This window comes from Hippopotamus amphibius, chromosome 1 (assembly GCF_030028045.1).
Source record: "Hippopotamus amphibius kiboko isolate mHipAmp2 chromosome 1, mHipAmp2.hap2, whole genome shotgun sequence".
NCBI lineage: Eukaryota > Metazoa > Chordata > Mammalia > Artiodactyla > Hippopotamidae > Hippopotamus > Hippopotamus amphibius.
In genome coordinates, this window is record NC_080186.1 from 161023429 (window position 1) to 161045658 (window position 22230).

Consider the following 22230-nt stretch of genomic DNA (forward strand, 5'->3'; position numbering starts at 1 on the left):
AATCTAATTATTGCTATATATTTTAAAATATAAGCTTCAAAAAAATGAAGATAATTTTTAGGGAATTCCCTGGCGGTCCAGTGGTTAGGACTTAGCGCTTTCACTGCTGGGTGTCCAGGCTTGATCCCTGGTTGGGAAACTAGAACCCACAAGCTGCACAGCATGGGCAAAAAAAAAAAAAACCAAAAAACCACACATATGTATAATTTTAATGTATTGACAGATTTATACTTTAAAGCCTATTAATAAAAGAGTATTGTACAATATGGTGGGCCAACTGCCACTGGACATTAATGTCTAAAAGAAATGAAATTTTATTCATTTATATTAATGTTAAATGTAATTAAAAGATGTTTTCTAAACCAATTTTTTGAAGTTTCATGTGAACGTTGTAAAAGGGCATTTCAACTTAACAAATACTTCAGTGAAATAAACAGAATTTGACCTCCTCTACAGGAAACAGCAGTAAATACTACCATAAAGTTAACTCCTACAAGTTCCCTTTAGAGCTGTTTCTCCATTCTTTAAAAAAAACAAGAAACCAAAAACAGGTCCTAAGTTCCAACAAACTAAACTGATCAGTAATGTGGGTTTCATAACTGCAAACTGAGTACTTAATTAGGAACATTATAATGATATTTATAGAACACTAAGCCTTAAAAATGTTACTCTCAGATCACCAGTTTCACCATTATTCACAATCATACTTTACACTCCAATATCTGCTTTTACCCAGATTAGAAATCAGAACCATAAATGAACTATAAGAGTTTATTCAAAATTTATAACAACTTGCAATGCTAATGACACAAAGTTAATTTGAGTTAAGTGGCTGTGGGCTGAAGATATAAAAAACAAAATTAAAGAATAAAGAATCTAACTCCTTAAAACATTTCCCAGCAATTTTTATTTTCTTTATGAAAACTAAGACATTCCTCCTCTGCACAGTGATACCTATTACATATTGGAGGAGCCTCAAAGGCACTATTACAATTCTATAACCACTGGAAGTCATACACATGCCCAATAAAATTCCTGAATTAAGTAATCTTATTCCACATTTTCAAAGATTCAGCAAAGATTAGGAAGACTAAAGGCTCACAAAAGAAGAAAGGAAACTGGGATAGCATAATTGGGATAGGAGGAGGGGAGGAGAATATGACAAGAAGAAACAGACAACAGTAAAGAAAAAAAATGTTGCAATCAAGAGACAGAGGACTGGCCTGCCTTTGAATATCACTCCAGCTACATCTTAGTTCTTGGTCTTCATCCACTGTCAACAGCCATTCTGGCTGCATTTCTGAACTGGGCTCTCATGGAGGTGATACATTCACCAGCCATCTTTAGGAAGGTAAATGATTAATTGCACTGTTTTCCCACTGCTGCAAGGACAATGAAACGGAAAGTAAACTTGTGCACCTCATTTCATATCTAGTTGTAATTTTCCACACAACAATAAACAGAAACATATACTTTAAGTTCATAAGGCCTGTCTCTTTTGCTTTGCTCTGTGTGTGTGTGTGTGTGTGTGTGTGTGTGTGCTGTCTGTATGCTTTCATCAAGACAGTTAATACAAAAATCCCAATCTCCAAATCATTATCAAGTTGACGGTACTTTCAATGTACTTTCGATCTTCTAACCACAAATATTTTAACAACGTGAAATGCTTATAGTTTCTTTCTGAACATCCCTTTTAGAAATATTTAAATTGATCTAATAAAATTATAAATAAAGAAAAAGCAATGTGATTTAGAATTCTGATTTCCAAATATGAAAATCACCAGCAGGAAAATTAAATGTCCAATCTCATATGATTGTCTCTAAAGCCTACAAAGAAATTCTATTTTGAGATCTCCTACCCAAGATGCAACACAGGGTGATTTTGATACCAAAGATCTAAAATAAAGGATCATGGCAACTTTCTTTGCTTTTGCAAATAACAAAAAAGAGGGAAAACACACTTTTGTGTGTTAGTGTTATTGAATTTAGTTAAATTCACTTCCAAAACACCTCAGGAAATGAGTAATTTTACAAAAGATAGTTCTAAAATGGAAAAGTACCAAGTTGGTGTTTTAGGAGAGTCATGTAAAGAAGCTGAGCACAAAGATTAAAGAGAAATTATTACAGGTATATTTCTTAACCCACCTGCTATCAGGTCATCAAGAGTGTCGGTAAGCGTCTGGGCTGGAGTTGCAACCATTAGTCCATCTGGTTCTTGCACTAACAGCCCCTGATCGTGTCCAGTGATAGCAATCTGAGGCTGTCCTATAATCTGATGATTACCTGATACTTTCTGAAGTTCAAGAGAATTTGTCCCATTAGAACCTAATTCACTGGAAAAGTTACACTGTGGAGATGATAAAGGCTGGATTGGGACAAAATCAATTTGTTCTGCCGATGGCGGAGACTGTTGCTCATCATCAACATCATTATCTTTAAATAAGATTGTGTCAACCTGAGGTAACTCTGAAAAGTGATCCTCTGGGAGACTACCATCTCCTTCCCCTTCTGGGAAGACTCCTCTATGAGAGCACTGCTGGTGTAGAGATACTGTGTCTTTCTGACCTTTGGTTTCCAAGTATTCTTTGGTAAATTGCTGCTGTGTTTTCATCTGCAACTGCCTTTCCACTTTCTGCAGTTCTTTCAGTATTTTCTTCTTCTTCTGAACTTGCTCTTCTCTGTTCTTTTTCAGTTCTTCTATCTTATCTTTGTTCAGAGGTTCACCTTGAATTAACTCCAGTGACTTAAGCTGTGCTTTTTCAATAGCACTAATTCTTTGTCCCAGTTCATTCAGTTTTCCTTCAGTCTCCTCTACTATGCACTCCAAAGGCTGGTATGGGTGAAAAGGTGGCAGTACGTCCTGATCTGCTACCTGCAGGGAACTGGACTTCTGCTTGGATGTACCTAAGCACATGAAAAATGTTTGAAAATGTGCCATGCTAAAAAAAAAAAAAAAAAAAAAAAATCCCAGCCCTCCCGCCACCCCCTCCCACCACATCTTCCCTCCCAAAACCCATACAACTAATGGTGTAGGATGAATGTTCAAAGATTCACACCAGTTGTAGGTAGATTAAAGACCAGATTCATCCATTTTACATTGTACCAACAGAGATGTTGCCAATTCAAAAAATGTGACTTTTTTAATTTAAAAAATCTAATATTTAGGATTGGATGATTTTGGAAAACAAGACAGGATTAGGGAGAAAAGGAGGAAATCAAAGAGGAAAGAAGCTCAAAATTCTGTTTATTAAATTGGACTTTTTAAAGAACATCAAATCTAAAGCAGTATCAGAATAATGTTGAGGGTATCATTAATGTTAGCTTAACTGCCCAATTGTTCTTTTTACAATATTAACTGTGCAAGTACAGGTTACTGCAAGAAACTATAACTTATAGATCAAAGTAGGGAAAAGCATTTTTCAAATAGCCAAAGTTTCTTTTATTATATTAAAATATAATTTGAAGTCAATTTTTAAGATATAACCTTCTAAAATTTTTCATTGTCTTAATCACTTCTGTACCTAAACACTGTTATTAAACTTATATCACAAAGGACAATTATTCTGAGTTCAAATAAACTCTTCATGTAAAAGTCTATGAGAGAAACAATGAACATTACCTGGGAGAAAATCAGACTTCCCATATAGGATTACTGATATTTACAGTGTATGTTAAAAATGAAGTAATTGTATATTAATTTAAGGTTTTCAGTCACACTTAATTTACTTCCCTCATGGCAAAATAATTATCAATATTAACAATCCTAACATTTGGACATAAAGTGGAGGAAATATATAATAACTACTTTGAGGCAAATTCAAACCTTACTCTTATTTACGAAGAACTGGGACTATTCAGCAATAAAAAGGAACAAACTACTAATACATCCTACAACATGGATGAATCTTGAAAACATTATGCTAAGTGAAAGAACCCAGACACAAAAGACCACATATTGTACAATTCTGTTTATATCAGATCTATAGAGAAAAGGCAAATCTATAGAGACAGAAAGGAAAATAGTGGTTGCCTGGATTATAGTGGTGAGAATTAGGACTGATCACAAACAGGCATGAGAGATTTTTTTGGAGTGATGGATCCAAAACTAGATGGAGGTGATGGTTACACAATTATGTAAATTTACTAAAAGTCACTGTATTGTACATTTAAAATGAGTGAACTTTGTTATGTAAATTAAACAATAAAGCTGTTTAAAAAAAACTGGGTAAAAAGTAGTTGTCTATTGTTAAGGATTGTAGTCAATATATATGAATAACATGTAACTTCAGAGTTTTAAAAATAAGCTCATCCAATGCATTCAAAATGATTCTTAGGTCCAAAGAAAAAAAATAATGCATTAGATGTTTAAGTGCCCTGAACTGCAAGAGTGTGACATAACTACTGGACAAAACAAACCAGAGATTTCATTGCTTTTTTTGCTAGAAGAGGAAAACTCAAAACTGCAGGTAGTTCAAATATTTGCAAATGTTATTACCAAAAAAAGTATAACAGGTTTTCCCCTAGATACTGTCTATAACAAGGTCAGACAACCACAGTTCCAAAACCAGTGCAATTACTTTAAGGACTTATTTTTTTAAAGGCAAAATTCAGCAAAATGTATTGTCCATATTCAATTTTATATTTCTACCTGAGCAAAGTGGTGGGAACAGACTTTATCCTTTCAGAGCAAGAGCCGTTAGTTTGTGAGATAATTTTATAACTATTCCTGTAAGATCATATAGGAATCCATGATTTGCTTTACTGGTTCAAAGTACCTAATAACAATCAATGGTAGGAAAAGGGAATTTAACTGCCACAAATATCAATGTATAAATCTGCGAGCCCAACAAGAAAATTCTCAGTTGTGTAGCAAATTCAATGAGGTCAGCAGAGTAAATTCAGAAGTTCTGCAAAGAAGTTCTGAATGCTTCTCCAACACTATTTTAAAACTCCCTTGTATAGTTCATATGTAATCTGTATTTAAGACTAAGAAAACTAGGTAAGAGTTCAACACTAATCAGACTGGTAATCAATTATGACCACATTAGATGTTCACAGATTTAAAATCTTAGGAATAGTAAGATAATCCAAAATAAGACTAGAATTTTGAGGGTAGTAAGAGAAAAATGGATGTATCGTGTTAGCAAATAAAATACAAAAAGCTTAGAGCACAAGATTACAAAGAGTAACTTATTTAACTGAACATAGAGACGAAAAGCCCAAAATATATGTAGCAGGAAAAGCAGAGGATGGTGAAAGTAATGCACAAAAAGCAGTTCTTCCCCAAATAGACAATGACTGAGTATCTGTAGCCATGGAGTTAGTGGGATTGCCTAGATACACATCAAAGCACTAATACAAGCTGTAACATCACAAATAAGCCATGTTGTTGAAAAACAAATGTCACCTAATTATTCCTAGAAGCTGAAGAAATACCTTTAATTTGGGGGAAAAGTAGAGAATGTTAACAAGTGTCCTTTTAGCAACAAAATTTTCAGTATGTAGGAAGGTAGTAGTATAAGACACCAGAATATAAAAGAGTTCCATCTTCCTCAAACATCTCCCACTGTCAGATAGAAATATATAAATCTATTCATTGGTAGCATTGAGTGATATTATAAATTAATATTTAGGAACACAGGTAAAGTTACCATCTTATCTCTTAGGTTTGGTTTCTACCCTACTTCCTCAACTTTCATTTTTCCTCCTTTAATTAATAAAGTTTATAATAGGAAATCATGATATAAAGACAGGTTAGAACATGGTCTTTATTTTTTTATGGGCAGTGAGGGAATGAGGTGGACATACACTTGTCAAATATTTAGTTTACTATTGAAATGAGTTTTATTCTATCAATCATTTTTGTGTCTAAAACAATTAGTCCACTGGGAAATAGAAAAATATGACTAAAGAAAAATAATGAATGACATACAATTGGATCTAGGTTAAGCAAGGGTGTCCAAAAATAGAGCATCTGTGTTACATACTAACAGATTAAATTAACCTTCTGCCTTTTACCATCAGAAGTTATATGTTAAAAGGCATTATTAAATTTGGGCACATACAAATCCACATAAGCATGATTGCTAATGGAAATCTACTAAACTAGAGAATATTAGTAGCAAAATTTCCAGAGGAACACTCAACCTTATTCACTGTACATGTAATTTTTATATACAGTTTTAATGATTTGATATTAAAATGAGAACTTTTCATGTTACCTACTCCAACAAACAACTCTGGGATATAAACCAGCATGTTAATGCTTACTTTACATTTACATTTCTGTTTTCAATCTTTTCCCCACCAGTTAGAATAGTACTTCTTGATTAAGTTCTTAAACATTCTCTTTAATCACAACATCACTCTTCTTAAAAATTCTTAATAATTTTCTTTTGCCTTCAAAATAATCTATATTCCTAGCCTGGCATTTATTACTTTATTCGACAAATATTTAACATCTAGTACAAGCAAGTTATAGTGGATCATACAAAGACGAGCAACATAAACCCTGCCCTCGAGGAGCTTACAATCTAAAAGGGGAGATAAAAATGTACAAACCCAAATAAAAGGATAAAGCCAAGTGTTGGCAGGTATGGAAATAGGGTGAGGGTGCATAATATAGTAACCCTTAAACATGGCTGGTGGGAGTGTAAACTGTTGTAGCATTCTAGAGGGTGAATTCACAGTACTTTGTCAAATAAACATTACACATTCCTACAACAGGAAGATTCCAATTCTGCTCCTGAGTTTATCCCAAAGAAATTCTCACACAGATCCATGAGGGGACTGTACCAGAATTTTCTCCACAGCATTGTCTGTGGTAGTGGGGAATGAGAGACAATCTGGGTACCCATCACTGAGAGAAAGGACAAGTAAAAAATAGAGGATATACAGGACGAAACACTATGCTGCAGGTAGAAACAATCTAGAGGTAGACATATGGATAGATCTTAAAAATAGTGTAGATCTTAAAAATAGATCTACAGCATAATACCATTTATGTAAATTAAAAAAATATATATATACAGTAGTAAACATTTTATAAAAACGTGTAGGAACAAAAGAATCTGCAAATCAACCACATTAGAATGACTGCCTAAAGGGAAGTATGGGGAATGCAAACAGGGGTAAAAAGGAATACAGTATAAAACAAGAGAGGAGCCATGATGACAAAGTCCAGGAACTAAGTATGATTAACTCAAACTTTCATACTTGAAGTCCAAAGGGGAGGTAAAGGTGCAGGAGTGACCAGAGCCAGAAGGAAGATCCAATAAAGTGCTATAGGAGTTCAGAGAAAAGAAATGACTCCTCAAGAGGGCTTGAGGTACACACAAAAGATGTGTACTATTTATCTTTACATCATTTTAATGCTTTGCAATGAATTAGTTCTAAGCTATACAACTGCAGAGAATAATCAGAATCCTATTTTAGGAACTCTGTAGAATCAGTTACTAAAAATTAGATGCAACAAGTGGCTTCAATCAACAAATTTATTTACAAAATTAAATCTGGAAAGACAAAGGTTTGATATTACCTATGTATCCTTTCCCATGTGAATATTCATAACTATAGATGATAAAGCCAAACAATGCTAGAAAACTGAGTATATCACTGTTATCTAATTTCACATTTTGTTTATAAAGGTGATTCTGAGGCCTCTGTCAGATGCCAGCTAGGATCTCGAATTCTTCAAAATTAACAATGTGTTAAGCGAGATTAGTTGCCTAAATCAGGAAAATGTGAGTCAAGATGGACGGAGCCTGGACAGATGGTGCACATTAAAGAAAAGAATGTCCGAGTATGATATATAAAAAACATCTGGCTAAGATTTACAGGCATGAATAAATTTTAAAGGGATGCAGATATTAACAAAGACTTCAGATAGGAGTAAAATGTTATAAACTTGAAAAGATGATTGCTAGAAGAGGAAGAGAGTCCTAGAGAATAAGATTCCTTCCTCCATCCCTAGCCACATATGCCATGCAGATATAATCTAAGGACTTAGAAAAAACAAAAACAAAAGGGTCAAACAGCAATTTCATCATTCAAAGGAACTTCTTTAGTGACATAAATGATAAATTTTAAGAAGAAAAAGCCACTTTAAGGAGAAAATAATATATCTTAAAAATTTAAGATAGGTTTTTCTGTCGACCCAGGTGATTCAGTATGTACTTTTACATCATCAATTGATTTTTTTCTAATTTACAGCAATATAATATTCTATGATCACACGATTTATACCAATACTAAAGTGAAATCTTAACACAATGCATTATCACAGCTTGCTCCTGCATAAATAAATGTTGGGTTGGCAATACCACTTAGCATCTGGCAACAGCAAGTGCCAAGTGTCTAGATACAAGTGTTAATCTTTTTCCTTCCCTAATAATTTGGTAAAATTAAAGATTCCTTAAAAGGTTAATTCATTTTGATACTATTTAGTAAGTAATAAAACATCAAAGTGAAGAAAATAAGTAGCTACTCAGTATAAGAAGGTATTTCGGTAAGCAAAAATATTACTCACTTGAACTCAACTTAAAAAAATCACTACCCAAACATTTCAGTTCATTTACATATTAAATCTAAGTTTTAAAAATGTCTTCCTTTCTGTACATACTCTGTGTCCTTCCCAGCTTATTTCTTGGTTCTTTTGTGGCTCTGTGTTAATAAATATTTTTTAAATGATTTCTTATTTAGCACTGAATTTCCCTAGCCAAAGTTACTACAGTCCTCTATAGGATATAGCCAAAAGAAAAACAACAAAAACAGAGGCTTTAGGTTTAAATGTTTTACTAAAGGCTATTAGCCAGTTTGGATGCTCAGATTCCTTAACAAGTACATGCTTAATTTGCTTTTTATTTCTTAAGTCTAAAAATTGCAGTCTTCATTTTTTGAAGTTTGAACAGCTAGGTATCCAATGGAAAACTGCTAGAATTAAGTTAGAGAGACTACAGGTATTTTATCTCTGAAATTAATAGTGTAGAAATGAGGTAATCCTTCCTGAAGGCCCACAATACTCTAAATTACTAAAATTGACATTAATTTGAAAGAAGCTTCTGTTTGTTGCTGTACAGTCACTTCTTACCTACTTTACTTAAAGCCATGTTAAGGATACAAATATATATTTACATGCTTCATTGTGATTTCAAAAATCTAGAACTTGATTGTCATATAACAAATGAAATATGCTTATGCATTTGTTTATATATAATAGTTTTTAATACTTTACATACTACCTATTTTCTTTATTTCAGAGAACTCAGATAGAACAACCATACATGATTATCAAGTGAGGGTACTTGATATCTACAAATGAAAATACAGCAGAAAAATAACAGAGCTCAAACTTGAGTCCTTTAAATAATGTATATTTCCTTAATATTCACTTGGATATTATTCATATACGTTTTTATAGTTATTTGTCTGTGTTCACGTATTGACAGATGATAACCCATATATTCAGCATTACATGAAAGAAACTAAATATAATCCTTAAACTTCTCACTCACCAAATTGAATCAATGCTATTAAGACCTGACTAGACAGCAAACACATATTTTCATTCCACATATTATAATATTGTTTAGCTAATGAATTGTGAAATGAAAAGTGAATGCCTGATAAATTTTTGCTACTTTAATATAATGAAGAACTGGGTATATGCATAAGTATTTTTGTCTGTGCCAGATGAAAACTACACCTAGAAGTATGTTAGCATTTAAAGAGATCATTTTTCCTAGCACTTACGTCTTTTCTATTTTAAACAGTATGTAAGAGGATTAGCATTTGTCAGAATTACCTACCTCAATTCTGGATACACAGTAACTGTGTACCATTAAAGTACCTTTATGAATTCATACATTAGTTGATAAAATACCCATTTTAAGGAAAATAATTCAAGAACTAACCTTTTTGTACTCCTAAAACGGCAGGAGAGTTCTCCTGTAAAGTTCTGTCAGGTTCCTGCGGAGGTACAACCATGGCGAGTGTATGCATTGGTACACGTGGAACCTAAAAAGTCAACTCAGAAAAAAATAATCTCAGACCAAAGAATAAATGAAACAGATGCTGTTTTAGATTTTCTTTATATGCCACCAAATTAACTTTTTTGTTTCTTTAAAAAAAAAAAAAGAAGAAGAAGAAGAAAGGGGAGGAAGAAGGAGGAGGAGGAGGAGAAGCAGCAGCAGCAGCATTATTCACCAACCAATAATTTCTGAGAATACTGATTGGGCAAATTCAGCCAATCTACAAACAAACAGTCAATGTTTTAAGCTAAATGGTATTAATATCACTCTCTTGTTAAGAAGAAATCCTTGCTGGTTTCAATTATAGCTAGGAGTACAAGTTATATATTCAACTGGCCAATTTACTCTTGTTCAAATTCTATATGGGTCAAAAGAAAAAAATCCAACACATTTCCCAAATTGGTATATTTCAGAATTTCTCAGGATGACTGTAGAAAAGAACTTCAGATTTCACTGAACTTTGTATGCTTAGTATACTCTCTATATTCTCTCCGTATTTTTCGATAGGTTTAAAAATTACTTCAATGAATTTTTGGTGCATATATCCTGGTTCACCCATACTTTCCTAGTTGACAAAAGAAACTAGGATAATTAATACTGTCTTGGGAGGTATTAAGGGAAAAGCTTTCTCTAGGTTCAAGATTATGCTTAATGTATTCATGAAAAAACAAATAACCCTAAAGATCTAGTTGTAATAAGAGGACAACTTGGAATGCTTATATTTATATCTGGTATTAAGTATTTTTTTAAACACTATTTTCAGTAAATAAGACAATAAAAAAAATTTTCATGTACTTTTGAAGAAAATCTTAAAAAATTTAGGACTAGATTTATTCCAATTTAAAAGAGAAATAAGCCCATTTTACTTAAGACTAATTTTAAACAAAAACTCCCAATTTGAAGAATATTTATATTTACAAATAAGCTCTATTTTATATTACCTGAGCTTGATCTTGACAAGGTGGGGTAAGCTGAGACACATCTGTGGTAGGAACTGACAGAACATTGTTTGGATAATCCAACAGATAAGAAACAACATTAGTATGGCCTCCTTTTGCAGCTTCAATGAGCATTGTTGAGCCATCCTAAGAAAAATTGACACCATAATTAATTATTTGTAATTTTTATAAATAATATGATTATTAAACACATTTAGTTTCTTAGCAGCTCATAAAATCAAAACTCATTTAAATGAATATTAGTAATAAATATTAAGCACTAAAATATCTGAAATATATTTTAATAATGATGTATATACCATTTACTTATTTTGAAGTAGAATACCTTGAGACGATGAGTAGGGTCAGCCCCATGAGCCAAGAGTAGCTCCACAACTGCCAGATGACCTCCTGCGCATGCCAGCGACACTACCGTATGATCGTTATTAGCTGTAGCCCTATTCACATTGGCACCTTCAAAGAAAAATGAACAGCAATCTTAGCAAAGCCAGTTCAGACAATATGATTTTAAAAACTTTTCTTGAAGTACAACATAGATACAAAAAAGTGCACAAATCATAAGTGTATAGTTTGAAAATTTTCACAACGTGAATACACTTGTGTAACCAGCACCCGGATCAAGAAACAGAACATTATCCACATACCAGAAGCCCCACTTTGTGCACCCTTTCAGTCACTACCCACCCCTCCAATCCCTCCAATGGTAACTATCCTGACTTCCAAACTGGCTTTAGTTTTTGAACTTTATATGAATGAAATCATACAATGTACTCTTTTGTGCCTGGCTTCTTTCGCTCAATATAATATTTGTGAGATTCATCCACATTGTTGCGCATAGTTGTAGTTCGTTCATTCAATATCACTTCTAAAATGAAAAATCTAGATTAATAAATATATACAGGTTAATGTGAGCACCAAATAATAACACTGTATGTAACTCTTTAGACATTTTTTATCTATTTCTAAAATGTGGCAGTAGAGCCAGGTCTCAAAGTAGAGAAAACAGATTTTTTTAAACAATATTTAAGAGAAATATAATTCTTCATATTGTGTATTTTAAGGGTCAGAGAGACCTGGATGTGAAGAGAAGACATAAGATTATCCAAATATGTTATCAGAAAGGCAATTTAGTAAGTTGTTCAATAGCTTTATACAATATGACCTAAAGAAAGTCTAAATGCAAAATCTTTCCTTAGCCTGTTTTTGATAAATTAATTTTGATCCCTGGAAAAAAAGACCTCTCGTTTTTAGTTCATCTACCTATTACAATCCCAAAAGAACTCAACTAGGTAGTTAAGACTACAGCAATATTCATTCTTCCTTATTCCTTAATTCCAAACTTATTTTATGAAGGGAAAAATAAACCTATGGGAAACTACTACTTATTTAATTTTCAAAAATACCCAGCTGAACCTAATCCTAACTTGCATTAAAGTACCTTTGTGAAAGGCAAGGCACGCCAATAAACATCCTTACATTAGCAACATGAGATTATTTTTAGAGTTGTTAATAATAAATTTAGATGGAGGGATTGTTTAGCACTTACTACAGCCTAGAAAGGCTATAATCAATGTGTTCTTATTCCCGACAAGCCTGATTATATGCTTAGCAGGGTAGTTGTTGGGTATGATTAGGTAACCTCTTTAGTAAAGGAGCATAAGAGAACTCTAAAGGTTATCCATCTGTTTACTACTTCTGCATGGCTGAGGTAAATAGCTTTTACAGACTACAACATTACGTAAGATATGCCTTATTTGGCAGCAAAGTGTTATATGAAGGAAATAGACCTAGTTTTATCCAATTAAAGAAGAAAGCAAGTATATTTAAAATAAAATCTTACACTGCAACCTTAATGGTACAAAATGTCAGAATTTTATTGGAATACAGATATAAAATGTTTATTTGAATAACATGACAACACTTGAGTGGACCTTCTTTACAGTTTAACATCCTATCCTAGGATTTTTTATCAGATGCCAGAGTACCTCTAACACTATACAGAGTTAGGCTGAATCAAATGAAATTGCTGATATTACCATCTTTAACATATACAATGACAATTTTATATGGTTTAACCTAAATTGAGTTCAGCAGCATTTCACTTTTCTATAGTAAACGGCCTTGAACTACCTCTTATCCATCAATTGAACTTCTTTGCCTAAATATATTCTAATGATAGAATCTCTAGAGGAATATAAAAATAATAAATAACACCCTTGTATACTCAGTTGATTTAACTGTACCATAAACAACAGTAGCAGACTTTCTCCCCTCCACCCTTCCCCATTTCCAGCACAACTGCCTTAAGTGCTGAACAATATTGTATCTACTAAATATAGCCGGACACTTTACATTTGACTTTTCCAACTTTTGGGAGTAACCATATACTGTTTGGTTGATGAAAACTTCAAACTCAAAACTAATAAAGAGGACTTTCTTGGTGGTCCAGTGGTTAAGAATCTGCCTTCCAATGCTGGGACATGAATTCGATCCCACATGCCCTTAGTTCCCATGGGGAACTAAGATCCCACATGCCCTGGGGCAACAAAGCCCACATGTTCTGGAGCCAGTGCACCACAACTAGAGAGAAGCCCACATGCTGCAACGAAGACCCGATGCAGCCAAATAAATAATAATAATAATTAAAGAAAAAAAAGACTACTAAAGATCTCAGCAAAGTGCCTTACGAATTCTGCTTCCTAACAAAATAAAGCAACAAAAGACTAGAATACATATACTATAGGTAAAGTAGCTTTAACATAAATTTTAGGAACTTTTTTCAGAAGTTGTAGCTTCTTGGAAATGCTCACTTGTACTTTCTTTACCTTTGCTAATAAGAAACTGCACGGTGCACAAATGACCAGCTCTTGCAGCTTTCATCAAAGGTGTTCTTCCACCTTCAGATTCATGTTCCTAGTAAAGAAACATAAAATAATCCATCAGCACCAAATTCATTAACCATCTATTTTAAATCCTTAGTACCAATGACACAAGAAATAATGAAGATTTAATACTTACTCACCAAAGTCACCTATACTACCTACCTCAATTCCTCCAAAATACAGGATTAATTTCAGTCCACACTAGACGGTGTAACTTTCTAAGAGCAAGTTCAGTTTTACATACCAAACAATAACCATTAAGATAAGACTTACGTTTAGTTTGATCCCCAAAGAGAAATAACTGCATTTTTCTAATACTAAGGTTAAAAAGATGTTTCCCTAACTATTCATTTGAACTATGAAAAAGGAACCTTAATTTTGTGAGGTGATTATGAGGATCTCATCATATCAGAAGCCAATAAGAGCTCTATCAAAGGAGAGAAACCAATCCCTGAAGAAAAACACTATGGTATTTCAGGAGTAAAGGGAAAAGGAAAAAAAAACCCATACAAATGAACAGATTATTTTTTAAAGTAGAAATTAAATGCTTGAATAGTCAAAGGCAAAATAAGCAGTCTCACAATAGCAGAAAGATTGTTATTCTTCCTAGGAAGTTTGCCAGCAAGAGGAATGAATGATAAAACAGCTTCCAACCATCCTAATATCAAATGCCACTAAAGAGTTTGCTTGTATGGTAAGTAGTACTGCCTGTCGAGAGTACTGTGAACTCTTACTACACTCATCTAAGTATTAAAAATGTGGCTGAGGACTTCCTAGGTGGTGCAGTGGTTAAGAATCCACCTGCCAATGCAGGGGACACGGGTTTGAGCCCTGCTCTGCGAAGATTCCACATGCCACAGAGCAACTAAGCCCATGCGCCACAACTACCGAGTCTGTGCTCTAGAGCCCATGAGCCACAACTGTTGAGCCCATGTGTCACAGCTACTGAAGTCCACACGCCTAGGGCCACAACGAGAGAAGCCACTACAGTGAGGAGCCTGTGCACCACAATGAAGAGTAGCCCCCGCTCTCAGCAACTAGAGAAAGCCCGTGTGCAGCAACGAAGACCCAATGCAGCCAATAAGTAAATTAAATAATAAATAAATTTATTTAAAAAATTGTGGCTGACACATCACTTTTATGGAAATCTCTCAACTATCCCCTCTTTTACTATGTATGCAAACATTAATTTCTGTTGTTCTGGTCCTTTTTTGTCACTAAGAAAAACTTGATAAAGAATGGTGATTTCTCCTAATTAACTCAATGAATCCTTTAGCTACCACACAGTGAACTAGTGTACTTACATAACTATATCTCATCTACAGCTCAGGCAAACTAACAATGAGAAATAAGAATAGACTGTCAACCCAATGGAAACTTTAAACTGGACTGCAATGACAGGAATTCCACTTTAAAAGAAGTTTTTTCTTTTATTTTGATAGTGTAGAATCTCTCAACCTCCTAGTTTATGCTTTGACTTTTTGTTATGCATATTGATTAGACAACAATCTTTATTAACTCTAAAGTATGAAGAATGAATAACTATAGAAAATGCCAAAATAATTTGGCTTTAGAATGGATTTTAAACTTATATTCAAATGTAGGTAAATCTAATATTTTGGCAATTTACTTCAAACAAAACGGAATACACAACATGAAGAGCTTACTCAGGAAGACCTAGAAAGTTGTGTCAACACACTACACACTGGAGCTGTTGTATCAACTACACGCTGGAAAGAAATTGCTCCTTTAGCAACTGCTATTTTCTCTCCTGTCTCAGGGCCTTTTTGCTTAAGCTGCTCTCTCTTCCTTGTAACACCTCTTTGTTAACTCCTTTTCATCCTTGACTGTCTCGTCAAGTGTTATTTCCTCAAGGAAGACCTTCCTGAACCTTCTTGACTAGATCACTTTTCCTACTATTGACTTACAGTTCTATGAACCACTCCTTCATAAGTTCCAATCATATATTAGTTTCCGTAACTATCTGGGTAACATGTCAACCACTCAAGTATAAGCTTCATGAGAACAGCAGTCTTGTCCATTTTTGCTTATCATTGTATGCCTAACGTCTAAAACAATGAAGTACTTGAATACTGTTTACCAAGAAGGAACCTAAACATAACTGACCTCTCAAATCTTCCCTCTCATAAAATGAAGTTTGAAATGTAAATTTTCTACTAGGTAAATAAAAGCTTTCTTGTTAATTTAACAAGAAATTAAGAGTAGTAGCTAAACTTAGAGTAAGACATTCATTACCTGCATTTGTTAATCCATTATTACTAGATCATGGGTCGGCAATACTAATGTCACTTTTCCTTTTTTTCCTTTCTTATCTCTTAAGCCTGGAAGTGATGCCATCAATGCAACTAGATTCCATGAGTAGTGGCAAAGACCAAAGATTCTCAAAGTGTATAGAATAAACTTTTAAAGTAACTGTTAGTTCTGTATATTTAAAATATCCCTGTAATTGTTAAAAATAAAAAATCAGAAAGTATAATCTGAAGATCCTCACCCCAAGTGAAATTTCAAAATTCAACATATGGAAATTTCGGAAATAAAAGGTATTAAAAACTGCCTATTTTATTTTCTTCCCTATAAATATATATTCATTCCTTTGGTTTTGAACAATGTAATTATGTTTGAGGAAACAGATAAGACAATGCTACAACTTTATAATGTATTTACAATATTTCTTGTCCTAAAATTAATAATGTATATCCCACAATACATTTGTCCCAAAATATCTGACCACTAAATCCTTCTTTTAAGATAGAAATAAAATTTGTTTATACCATTGACCCTTGAATAACATGGGTTTGAACTGCAGAGGTCCATTTACATGTTGATACCTAAGTACTACACCACACAATCTGTGGTTGGTTGAACACAGGGATGCAGAACCCTAAATAGCACTGGTAGACTGTAAAGTTATATGCAGGTTTTCCACTGCACAGGTGGGTGCCCCTAACCCCCATGTTGTTTCAGGGTCAACTGGCTACTTATTTATGAATGTTGGGTGTATTATTTCAGTCAACATTTGTTCAATATCAATAAAATTTTAGGATACAAATTATGATTTTTTTCCTTCATAAACACAGAAAATAATTTTTCAAGGCTACAAACTTAGGTATTGTGCAGTTTAACTTTTTTTCTTTCTCCTTTTTGGAGAACAGCTAGAATATAGGGATTATCTTGAACATTTGGTAAAACTCACCTATAAATCCATCTGAGATCCTCTTACCTTCATTAGGTGGTGGTTTGAACTACTGACTCAATTTGTGAAATGGTTATTGTTTTCTCAAGGTAGCCGATTCTAGAATCTTTTTTTTTTTTGGCCACACAGTGCAGCTTGCGAGACCTTAGTTCCTCAGCAAGGGATTGAACCTGGGCCCTTGGCAGTGAAAGAACAAGAGTCCTAACCACTGGACCGCCAGGGAATTCCCTTGAATCATTTTTTTTTTAAGATTTATTTATTTATTTATTTGGCTGCATTGGGTCTTTGTTGCTGCGCATGGGCTTTCTCTAGTTGTGGAGAACGGGGGCTACTTGCATTGTAGTGCGAGGGCTTCTCATTTCGGTGGCTTCTCTTGTTGGGGAGCACGGGCTCTAGGCGTGTGGCCTTCAGTAGTTGTGGTGCGTGGGCTCAGTAGTTGTGGTTTGCAGGCTCTAGAGCGCAGGATCAGTAGTTGTGGTGCACGGGCTTAGTTGCTCTGAGGCATGTGGGATCTTCCTGGACCAGCGATTGAACCCGTGTCCCATGCATTGGCAGGCGGATTCTTAACCACTGCGCCACCAGGGAAGCCCTTGAATCATTTTTGATAATCTATATTTATAGAAAAAAATCAGGATTTACTTCACCTAAGTATTCAAACATTATTCGTATTGCTTTATAAATTTTAAAGTTCTCTACTATATCATATAGTTACAACTCCCTTTAAGTTTCTAGCATATACCTGTGCCTTTTGACCTTTTGAAAAAAGCTGGGGTTATTTTATCTTTTTCAGAATTTTTAAAAAAATCAGCTTTTATTTTGCTGTTTATCCTTTTTTTTCTTTTTTAACTCTACTTTTTTGTTGTTTACTACTCTATTAACTTTTTTTAATCTTTATGTCCTTCCTTCTTTGTGCTGTTGTTTTTTTACTAGCTTCATTTACTTTTTTTTTTTAGTTGGGGTATAGTTGTTTCACAATGTTGTTAGTTTCTACTGTACAGCGAAATGAAGTAGTTCCCTGTGCTATACAGCAGGTTCTTATTAGTTATCCATTTATATTCATTTTACACACACACACACACACACACACACACACACACACACACACACAGAGTTCTCCTTCTAAGGACCACTTTAGCTGTATCCTTTTACCCAAGGTTTGATGTGTCGTTTTGGTGATAACATCTATTTTGCAATTTCTACTGACTGCCTTTTTAACTCATGAATTATGTAAAAGTGTTTTTTCATTTTCTAGTTGTATGGGATTTTTTAAAAAAGGTTTTATTGTTAATTTGTGTAATCTTAAGACAACAGAAATCAGAGAATGTAGTTCATATGATTAAGAAGTTTGTTTTAAAGACGTCTTTGTGGCCTAAAACTTGTACCAGTTTTATACATATTCAATGCACTGGAAAATAACATTCCATATTTATTGGAAACAAAATGATGGCTCCCTACTTATAAGAGCAAACTTGATTTTTCTATTGTTAACAATTGTTTTATCTATTTGATATATCAGTTTCATAGAGAAGTGTGGGAAAAAATCCTATCACTACAAATACAGAACAAATTTTCTTGTAATTTTATAATTTTCTATTTTAATTGGAGGGCAAATGTTAGTTATTGATTAGTAACTGATTGTTATACTAGTTGGAGGAGCATTTATTTATCTCTAAAAATGATTTTTGGTTTAAATTCCATTTTGCCTGATACTAATATTACCTTACATAACTTTTTCTATTACTTTGTCAACCTTTCCCTATCATTTTGCTTTAGATCTTTCTCCTGAAAACAGAATTTGCTAGATTTTGATTTTGAATCTAATTCAAAGGTCTCTGCCCTTTTAACAATTGAGTTCAATAGGTTTATATTTGTTCTGATTAATAATATATTTTTCTAAAAAAGAATCTTTAAAGTTTTTCAGTGCCTGATTCTTCTTTCCTGAAAAACACAATGATTCAAGCACGGCTTTTGAACTTTCTAACATATCCTGCTGAATTTCATACTACTGCTATCTAGATTTTTAGTACTACTTTGGTTTTAAGCATAAAAATTTAGGTTTTATACTCACAAATTTGTATTTATAATATATTTTACCAATTTCTGTGCTTACCATAGCTTCTTGCATCCCACACCTTCCTCCAGGGTTCTTTTTTCTCCTTATTGATGCACATATTTTTTAGTAGTTCTTTTGGCAAGAGTCTGAGGTGGTAAACTCTTTTATTCTTTGTAGATCTGAAAACATGCTTATTTTCCTTTCTTTGGAATGTTAGTTGAGTACAGAATCCTATACTGTGTTATTTTCTTCTGATATTTTGAAGATATTACTCTCCATTGTTTTCTGTGATTATTATTGTTGAGAATCTGTCAAAAATTTAATTATTGTTCCTCTGAGAATAATTCATTTTTCTTCCAATAGTTTTTAAGATTTTTCTTTATCCTTAAAATTCTGCAGTTTCATTTGTTCTGCTTAGTGACTGATTTTTCAATCAAGGATTCTTGTCAGGCTTCAATTCTAGAAAATTCTCCATCATTATTTCTTCAAGCATTGCCTCTACTTTCGATTTCTATCCTCTCCTTCAGCAACTTCAAATATATATATGGTAGAGCCTCTCAATCTATCCCCTTTCTCTCAATTTCTCTTTCATATTTTCCATCTCTTTATCTTTGTGCTGTATTATTTCTTATTTTATCATTTGATTCATTAATTCTTTATTCAACTGTCCAATATACTATTCATTGAGTTTTTATACTATATATTGAGTTTTTATTTCCACAGTTTTTTCCCTGAACATTTAAATGTTTTATTTCATATCTGTTTTTAATTCATAATTATCAGCTTTTGTTCCCTTGCCTCACATTGTTTTATGGCTATTGTTCATAGTTTAAAATAAGCATGTTTAAAATCTTGATTAAAGTCTTTTATTATTTTAATTTCCTTGGGCCTGTATTCTGTTGCTGCTGCTTTTTGTTTGCTTGTATTTCGACTATCTCTCTTGATGTAGATTTGCTCCTGAGCTTTATAATTTTCTTATTTGAAAAAGCTCATTTTGCATGGGAGTTGTTTGTTTTTTTTTATTTCCATGCACAAACTTATCCCTTCTCATCAGACGGTCTAAAAGTTACCTCAGTCTGGTCCCTTTCAGACGTAGATCTTTCCTTGGCAACTTAAGCTTCTGATTCTATGAAATTATTTCTGTTCTTCTCACTAAATCAAATAATGATATCCTCCAAGTTCTTAGTTACACTGTTGTCTTTGCATCTTCCCTCTATGAAGAACAATTTGCTAATTTCTAACTGCAATCCTGGGCAGCTGCTTGGAGCTTTTTTTCCATCCTGCTTCATAGGCTGGGCAATACGGTATGAGTTCCCTGCTTTAATTAAGTAGACTGTAAATACTGGCTGGCTCCATGTGAGATGCATTCAGTCCCTATTCCCTTAAAGATGAAATTCCAGCCTCCAATGCCCATTTTTTTTTTAGGTTTAATTCTCCTTGGGCCTATAGCTTCAGCTGTGGATCCAGGGTCCATTTCTAGTCTACAGAGTTCTATAATCTTGTTTCTGAGTATAGCTATATATTTTTAGTTTGTTTCTCTCCCATATTTATTTATTATATCTATGTACTTGAATGACAAAGAACAGAGAGGTTTCAAAATATACTAACAGGGACTTTACTTTCTTGACTGGAAGTCATTTGTTACCTATATTTAAACAACTTTGAGATAGGAGTCATTCAACATACAATAACCTAGAAAGAAAGAACTAGGCTTTTTAAAAAAAAAGTGTATTAGGAGTTTTGTGTATTGCACAGATAGTTTTAGGGATCAAGAAAAAATTGATAAAAGTTTTCCAGCTTTAAGTAATAAAAATTTTAAAATATGTATATGTTATCCCTTAATAAAAAGTTCTTTAAAAAGTGGGAGTCCTATTTAGCTTATTAAGGTAAACTAATCATTAACAGTAGAAATATACTGATAAGTGGATAATCAGAGCTTATAAACCCGCTAAAATCTTGTCCACAAAAAATGCACTGTAAAGTTCTGGTTCTGATGTACAAGCACTATTAGATAACAAAATTTAATTTTAGATTAAGGTTTTTTTTTTCTTTAAAATAAGTAGATTTCCTTTAAAACCATAGTCCTGGGCACCCAAGGTATATATTAAAGATTGTAACTATATCAGAGGCAATGTATCTTGGAGTTGAAGGAGGACATTGTCTAGGGGGAAGGACCAGAATCAGAGGAGAGAACAGGAAGACTGTTTTATACTATATATGTACTAGAGGATTCTTACACTCTCCCCTAGGGCATATGTTCTTCCAATCCACCACTGTACATTAATCATTACCTTAGCGATCTGTTATTGATCAGATTCACATCCCTGAGCAGAAATGAGATGGAAAAAGATTAAGAGGCACCATTTTAGGGTTTGTGTTTAGCTCAGTTTCTAAAAACCACAAGTAACAAAGACAAAAACCAAGCTTATTCAGTTTGCATGGAGGAAGAATGACAATAAAGCAGAGATGGAAAAAGAACAGAACTTGGCAATGATGCAGAATAATCTACAGATTCTAGCAATGTCTCAAAGTGTGGAATAGAGAGGACTTATGAGAATCCCCTGAGATATCATTTAAAATGCAGACTCCTCATTTCAGATATGCTGAAACTGCACCTCTAAAAGTAGGGCTACAAACCTCAGTTTTAAAAAGTATACAAAGTCTTGAGACTTATGGCTAGAGATAGATTTATAATCACATTTCCTTTAACAAATCCAGGGAGAAAGAAATAACTTTATCTGAACTAACACTCAGCTTTACATTCTTGATAGGAGCCAAAGCTATTACATAAATTGAGTAAAAGTTTACATTTTCACATAATATTTTGTGAAAGAAATTTATTTACTTTCTTCAAAACAGAATGAATATATAACAACTTCTCATTCCAAAGCCAATACAGAAGATACTTAATAAGCATTATGATTAAGAGTGGCTTGACACTGAAAAATTTATTTTAGATGGCCTAAATTAATTGTGATGCAATCATAACTTATTTCTAATTTAGAAATTAAGCACTGCTCCTGAGTGCAAACAAATCTCTCTGGATAACAATGGATATTAAATTTGCTTGACTTTTAAAACTATCAGGCACAAA

The 22230-nt window shown here is 33.4% G+C and overlaps 1 protein-coding gene across 14 annotated transcripts in view; it reads right to left on the minus strand.

Moving 5' to 3' along the window:
- Positions 1–22230, minus strand: part of ANKHD1 (ankyrin repeat and KH domain containing 1) — a 118030-nt gene that overhangs the window by 35419 nt on the left and 60381 nt on the right. For 10 of the 14 annotated variants that reach the window (XM_057733272.1, XM_057733263.1, XM_057733285.1 and 7 more), the window contains 5 exons: positions 13813–13900; positions 11313–11440; positions 10970–11113; positions 9912–10014; positions 2146–2904 (listed from right to left, as the gene is read on the minus strand). In XM_057733272.1, coding sequence (XP_057589255.1) covers positions 2146–2904; positions 9912–10014; positions 10970–11113; positions 11313–11440; positions 13813–13900 — 1222 coding nt within the window. The remainder of the gene's footprint in view (positions 1–2145; positions 2905–9911; positions 10015–10969; positions 11114–11312; positions 11441–13812; positions 13901–22230) is intronic. The other 4 variants (XM_057733321.1, XM_057733308.1, XM_057733250.1 and 1 more) reach the window with 3 other exon arrangements.